A 7,763-nucleotide genomic window follows, 5' to 3' on the forward strand; every position below is an offset into this window, starting at 1 on the left:
TTCTAAGTAACTATATGATTGAGACACGTACAAAGTTAAAGCTGTCCCTGTAACACACCGTGAAGGCCCATAGGGTTGTGAGACGTTGAAGTTCGCACATTTTCTAGACAATCGGCTGATAGATGGCGGTGAGGTCAGTCTTACGAGCCGGACGCCCTTTACCCCCACCAGGAAGATTCCTAGTACTCATTTCTGTTAGGCGCTTAGTGGACCCCAGGGCCATAGTGCGGCTGGAAGGATGAGGTCAATTGAAAAATTTAGTGACATCGGAGATTGTAGCCGCGACCTTCCGGCTTGCAGCGTAGTGCCTCAGCCAACTACGCTACCTCGTGCCTCACAGTTGAGAAATTGGGGTTTGTAATTGTCAGGTGTGTGTATGAAAATACAAGAATTCACGGTATAGCTGCATTCTGTGCATTTCATAAGAACATCGTGCTTGCCGCACCGGTCGGTATGGTTATGCTCCCTGATCAGCATCAATGTTCCTGTCTTTCATCTGCAGAAGGAACATGAAGATGGATATCGACTGACTCACCATCTGCGAACAAAATTAGAAAACAGATGCACATCAACACTGACGCAACAGGTGCTGTAAAATATATGAGAGAAACAATTCCCTTAAAATTCATAGCTCTTCAATTTAACAGCAAAATGAAATATCCGCGAGCAGTGTAACAATATTAAAATGGATCTTAGAGATCCATTCTAATGATGAGGTACCTACTTGACAATCTGATGGTCACGCAACATTAAAAAGGTTTAAATATTGCATGTCTATATCTATATCAAGTCAAAGAGGTTGAGATTGGCAGGGCATGTAGCACGAATAGGGAGGTATGCATATAGGATATCGAGGGGAAAATCAGAAGGAAACAGGCCACTTGGAAGACCAAGATGTAGGTGGGCGAATAATATTAAAATGGAAATTAGAGGCTTAGAATTGAATGGTATGGATTGGATTGATCTTTCTGAGGATAAGGGCCAATGGAGGGCTCTTGTGAACCCGAAAATGAACTTTCGGATTCTATAAAATCCTGGGAACCCAAAAGTTCATTACCGTGCTCAAAAGAGCCCCCCGCTGGTCCATAACCTGGGTCAGATCTATTCAGTCCATACCATAACAACCTATCTAAGATCTATTTTAAAATTATATACCCTTCTTCGTTTTGGTTTTCCCAGTATTCTCATTTCCTCTGCCTTTCCCACCAATACACTATATGTATTACTCTTCTCCCCATTCATGCTATATGCCCTGCCTATCTCTTCCTCCTTGACATTGTTATTCTAATTAGTGTTTAGTTCTATTAATCATTAAGTGGGAGTATAGTTTTGCATCTGGTTACCACGAGAGAGATGATCGATACGCTCTGTCCTTAGACCAATTAGGTTTAGATGAAAAATGAATGCATTTGCTTGAGATTTTGACGTCATTACGAGTGTCACTTTCTGGTATGGGACGCTCTGTGATAGGTTTGAAAAAGAAAGGAATGTATGGTCTCCATGTTCTGTAAGAAGTCTGGTCAACCTATCAGACTGCTTGATGCTCAGAGTTGAACCAGTTCTGCCCAGAAGAGCTAGGCAGTGTTCCCGGGGAAACGTTCGCAACTGTTTCCTTCACTAAAGATTGCAGTCTTCCAAGGAATACATATTTGAGGTGTTTGGGAACGCAGATTCCATTGTGTAAATTTTGAGGTTTTCACGGCGGTGACTATAAAGAATGCCGTCTTCTGAGATATGTCTCTGTGTAGACATTGTGTAAACCGACGTTTCGGAAGAATGTATCGCATTCATCTTCAAGGTATAAAAATCCGCTAACAAGGAATCCTGAAGATCGAGGCGAAACGTTCCTCCGAAACGTCGATTTTCACAGTAACTACACGGCGTCACATATTAGAAGACGGCATTCTTCACATTTTCCGTTATCTACGTTGCTATCTTCCCAACTGTGTGTCCTCCCACAATGGGTGTTTCTGCTTACATTCATCATGGTCGAGTTGCACACCGGAACAAATTTCCCGGCTGTGAGTGTGAACTCCTTGTTGGCTGTGGCGATGATGAAGGCCAGACAGCGCTGAAACGGGACAGGGGTTCCCACCCAGTCGCACCCCCAGGCAGCGTCTCTCACTCTTTCAGCCTGGAGAATTTCGGAAAATTTTGAGATTAATTAATTAATTAATTTAAACCATGGTGATGCATCATACATCGTGATAATAACAACACGGTACATTATATTATTATCACCACATTGACAATACAGGGTTGGTCATTTATCTTTGGAAGTCGATACTGAATACATGTTCTCGATTAAAATAGTTAAAGTTTTACGGACAGAGGATCATGGCAACATATTAAATTGATATATTCGAATAAAATAAAAATAATAATAAAAATGGTAATGGATGAGGATTGCAATTACCTAGAATGACTGCTGAGTAAGCGAAAGTATGATTCACAGAATTTCGTTATAATACTTTTAAAAAAATGTAAAAGTAAGAGGTAAAGTTATCCCTGTAACAGGCCGTGAATGTCTATAGGGTTGTCAGAGGCCGAGGCGCCTATATTTTCTCTAGACAGTCGGCTCACAGATGGCTGTGCGGTTGTCAATCATACGCGCTGGCCGCCTTTACCCCCAGGAATATTCCTGGTACTCATTTCTGTTAGAGGCTGAATCGACCTCAGGGCCATAGTGCGGCTGGAAGGATTAGGTAAATTGAAAAAAAAAATCCACCTCATCGGGATTCGATCCCGGGACCTTCCGGCTTGTAGCGTAGTGCTACCTCATGCCCCCTAAAAAGCGCTGTAGGTAAAATATATATTATGTATTTTAAACTATGTAGATGAGCAAATACGATATAAATAGTTCGGCAAAGCATGCAGTATCAGTTTTAGAGAAGAAGGGAGACAAGTTGCACTTTGGGTCTTATGCAATAATTAGACTACCTTACGTTTATAATAATATGGAGAGCTCTGACTTGATGAAGTAATCCAGACATTCTTACCAGTTCGGACAGTTCGCTTGCAATCCAGCAGTGGGCATACACCGAGATTAGCATCATCACATAAATGGCTAGAGCCTGCGATGAATCTGCGTGATCTCCCCAGCTCTGCCAAATGAAATATCCGTTTCGTGTTACTCTACGGCGAACAGAGGTCCTCGGATTTCATTCAGAATATTTAGAAGTTTGTCAGAGGAAGCTTATCACCCAATAGAATATAGGATCCATAATGAATGTTGGCTTATCTCTACGACGTGAAATTATTTCCTTTTCTACAAAACGAGACATAAAAAGAAATCCACGTATTGTATTGTCTAAGCAACTCCATTTACTCAGTCATGGAGCTGAGCCGTACTTGAGAAGCCGCCAGTTGGGCAGAGAACCGTGCAATGGTTCGTCTTCGTTAAGTTCTTTGGAGTCCCCCCCCTCCGAAACGCCAGGATGCGAACCGTTCCCTTTCTTTCCAGTTAACGTCTTTGACTGACGTCAGGTCAGCTGACCTTGTCTCCCCCATCCTGGACCTAGACAGAGGTTTCTTGCTTAGCTCGAGTGAAGCTAATCTTACTCTCTTCCCGTTGACCTTCGCCTGGAAACATCGCTGCGTCTAAATTTGGTTTCGGAAAGTTGAATTGATTGTGTTAGAAATTTGGTTTCGGCCCGCAGCACTGATCGAAGGGCGAAGAGTGTCCTCACGGCATGGTCAAGGGTGGATCAGTCGTGAGGTAAATCTTTGAGTTTGCATATTCAAGAATTTTTTGTAGTAAGTGACTTACTAAGGTAATATATTCCGTGAGGCGCATTTTGGTTTGATTACTGACGCCGTGTGGCGTAGGTTAATTTTGGTTTGTCTAGGTTGTGATAAACAGCAGATCGCCCTTCAGGCGTGTTCAGCTGTGTGTGTAAGCTGTTTATATTTCCTTGTGCCCTCAAGGCTTGCATAAGTACATGCTTGTACTGGAGAAGTAGAAATACGCCATGAGGCGTGGCTGACTTGAGTTTCTGTGCTGTTGGGCACAGCGTAGTTCTGTATCAATCATTTATCACATGTTCTGACCGGCCACTGCCCTTCAGGCGGAGTCCATTTGTATACATATGTTATAAATATATATTTATTTATGTTTGAGAACGCCAGTTTTGTATATGTATACTTGTGCCGTATGTTCCATACCAGCTTCTGCCTAGCGGATCCGTCCAGCCTGGCCTGTCGTACCGACTGTGGTTTTCCTCCCCCGAGATCCCTCACACAATCCTAGGGAGGCATAGTGCATCACGCTACAAGCAAGTCGTTTCTTGTGAGCCTGTCCATTACCCATATAGAGTAAGGATTCACGGGTCAAAGTGGGTAGAAGAACGGGTTTCTTTATCCACAGGGTCGAGGGACACGGCTCAGCAGCTACTCAAGAACTTCCCAGTATTTTATGGAACCCGAAGGTTCATTACCGAGTTCACAAGAGCCCTCCACTTGTACCTATCCTCAATCAGATCAATCCAATCCATCTCATCCCATCTCTCTAAGAAACATTTTAATAAATTCCACCCACCTACGTCTTGGTTTTCCCAATAGCCTCTTTCCTTCCGGCTTTCCCACCAATACCTTACATACTTTCCATCTCTCCCAATTCGTGCTTTATGTCCTGTCCATCTCATCCTCCTTGGTTAGATCATTCTAATTATACTTAGAGAAGAGTACAAGTTATGAGGCTCCTCATTATGCAGTTTTCTCCAACCTCCTGTCACTTCATCTCTCTAAGTCAGTCCATTAGGTGATGTTATAACGTAACCGATAGTCATAATTAATTTCTGCTCAAGATAACCCATTAAGCCCTTCTTTGGATTATAAACCTCATACTAAGTCTTAAAAATAATCCAAATCCAAGAGAACGTATATCACTCTCATAATGTCAAGTCTGTTAATGATATTAACGCATTATGAGAACGAGTCAGCAGAAACTGTGCGGAGCACATGCGGGCACTATTGCTCTTTGCAATTATGGTTTAAGGGAATACTTTACCGTGACGGCAGAGAAGGCGACAAAACACAGCACTGTTAGCAAAATGAGCAACACTCCGCAAAGTGGAAGATTCATCACGTTTTCCAATGTGTCCATATACCTGAAAAGGTTAAGGTTTTACAGAAACTTCCTTTTCTTTTTGTCAATTTTGAAATAGTAATATCAATTTAAAAGTAAAGTTATTCCTGTAACAGGCCGTGAAGGACCATACGGTTGTCAGACGTCGGAGCTCCCACATTTTGTCTAGACAGTCGTTTCAGAGATGATTGTAAGGTTGTCAGCCTTACTCGTCGGTCGCCCTTTACCTCCCCCCCCCCAGAAAATTCCTGGTACTCACATCTATTAGAGTCTGAATGTACCCCAGGATCATACTGCGGCTGGAAAGATTAGGTAAACTGGAAAAAAAATCCACCTCATTGGGATTCAAACCCGCAACGTTTCCCCTTGTAGCATAGTGTCTCAATCAACTACGTTACCGCGTGCTAGTAATGTCAATTTAAACTGGATAATTATTTGGTATGATCATACCGTTTAATTTCCTGGTGATGACGTATACAGTTGTTCAGTTGTTTCTGCATGTGACGGAACAGTTCCTCTGAGGCACGAGCCTGTCCTTGTGCCTCCAGTAGGTCAGCCTGTGTCCCACTATCCCGCTCTGCTGTGACGTGTGTCTGTCCGATATCCAGGAGGGCCGCTCTGAGCTTCTCCAGCTGACTGCAGGCTACACACACTAACGTGGCGTACAGGCTTGTGAAGGCAGCATTTATGGCAATATGGAAGATTGATGCAATTCCCTATTTTGGATAACAAATTATGTTATTTTCCGGAAGAATTTGTTTTCCACAAATATGGGAAGATATTGCATGCATATAAAATTTGAATGACATATTTCGAAGGGTCTGTTGCCGCCTGTGTAGCTTTCGTAGGTGGGTACCAGGTTGACATTGACCAGACATTGAACCGTTCACGGAACACAGAATTAAATTAATTTCCTGAAATGCATCTTTCATAAAAGAAATAGTAGGTGCTATAAGGAATTTTTCTGCCCCTAATATGGTAGAATTCGGATCACAGTTTCCTTGGAATGTTTTCTGTTGCATAAAGTTCGAAACAAATTGTAGTTCTTAGATAAAAACTTTATAACATTACCTGTGTTAAATTTGCGATTTCATACACTGGGCTCACTGTTGCGTCGAAAGGGTACCACGTGGTGAGAACCATATCGTGGTTCAGCACAATTCGGGCACTACTCTGCACTCCGTGGAATAGAAACGCACCCGTCGATACGTATATGGTGAGTCTTTCGATGATCGGCATGTACCCCGTCGTTGTTAAGTTCCCACTGTCTGGATCTCTCGTCGGCAGGTCTTCCCAGATGAAAGAATTCGTGAGGTTGAGCAGATTTTGAACTTCACGTTTACGATACCTGTAACGGGAAACTTTCTTTCGTTCAATGACAGATATTTTGAATGCCGTCTTCTGGGATGTGGCACCGTGCAGATATTGTGTTAACCGACTTTTCGGGGGAACATATCGCCTCTATCTTCAGGATATAAAAAAATCCGCTAGCGAGGAACGAGAGTGAGGATGTGGGGTGGCATGTGCAATCACCTCTTTCTGGTTCCTCGCTCACGGATTTTTATACTCTGAAGATAGAGGCGATATTTTCCTCCGAAACGTCAGCACATGATCTACATGACACCACATTACAGAAGACAGCATTCTTCATAGTGACCGCCGTGAAAACCTCAAATCTTACATAGATATTTTGGTTATAGAACCACGCTTGCTGTTTTATATAACACCACAGTCAATAAATTCGTGGAATGAACACAAAGCGTCGTACGAGAACTTAATCCAAATATGTTCCGGCAATGTTTTTGGCAGCTATATAAACATTGGCAGACTTGCATCGCGGCCAACGGCAACTATTTTTAGGGCCGATGTGGATCTGCGTGAGTGTATGTGAACACCTTGTAATATGATGCGATAAAACCACATTCCACGAACTTAATGACTACCACGTATATGTGTTATGGTCAATATATATCCTAGGAGTTATTGATTATATTTTCCGTTTATTACATCCCTCGAGCTTAGAGTTCAGTTTTTCAATTGATCACAGCCCACTGCAGTCTTCTACAATAACACAGTTTTTATTTTATTGGTACTGATTATGGTGGGGCATACCTGAGACTCGTGTACATCCATACATGAAGCAATGTTCCCATCAGTAGTCGAAACTTCTTCATGAAGATTTTCAACTCATGTCTGTGAACAAAGCAATCCATCAAAAGGCATATCGAAGTGATGTAAACGCACAAGATAACAATTGCGTTATATACAGTGGTAAATCTTGATGTAGACTTCATGTTAATTTCAAATCCTGCAAAGCGGAATAAGAAAAGAAAAGTTTTGAAACGATTCTTGACAATTATGTTGTCAGATACAGTATCAGTCATGGTTTTGTTGATATAATCTGTGTATATATCCGTGTCACTTGTATCAGAGGTTCTGTATAACATATGTAGCTGAGTGTTCCTGCAAGTATGTGACCCGGCAGACAGTGAATATAAACCGATACTGACTGAACGCTTTGGTGCGCGGAATTTCAAGATGGTGTGAACGCAATGGAAACTACCCCTTCTAATAACATTTCGACGAGTCACGAAATTCGTCTGTGTCCTTAGTAGTTTGCATATTAAACTGGGGCGGAGGCGCAGAGGGCGGACTACAGATCAATTCCATTGGAAAG

General features: G+C 42.3%; 1 protein-coding gene across 1 annotated transcript; it reads right to left on the bottom strand.

Annotated features, from left to right (window-relative positions):
- Nucleotides 1–457: 457 nt before the first annotated feature.
- On the bottom strand, nt 458–7,299 carry LOC117282725. Its single transcript, XM_033753484.1, has 6 exons — nt 7,199–7,299; nt 6,158–6,434; nt 5,537–5,802; nt 5,009–5,108; nt 3,000–3,104; nt 458–538 (listed from the first exon to the last, which is right to left on the bottom strand). Exons 1-6 carry the CDS (start codon nt 7,297–7,299, stop codon nt 458–460), a joined length of 930 nt encoding a protein of 309 aa, XP_033609375.1.
- Nucleotides 7,300–7,763: the final 464 nt, after the last annotated feature.

This window comes from Cryptotermes secundus, unplaced genomic scaffold, assembly GCF_002891405.2.
Source record: "Cryptotermes secundus unplaced genomic scaffold, Csec_1.0 scaffold512, whole genome shotgun sequence".
Lineage (NCBI taxonomy): Eukaryota > Metazoa > Arthropoda > Insecta > Blattodea > Kalotermitidae > Cryptotermes > Cryptotermes secundus.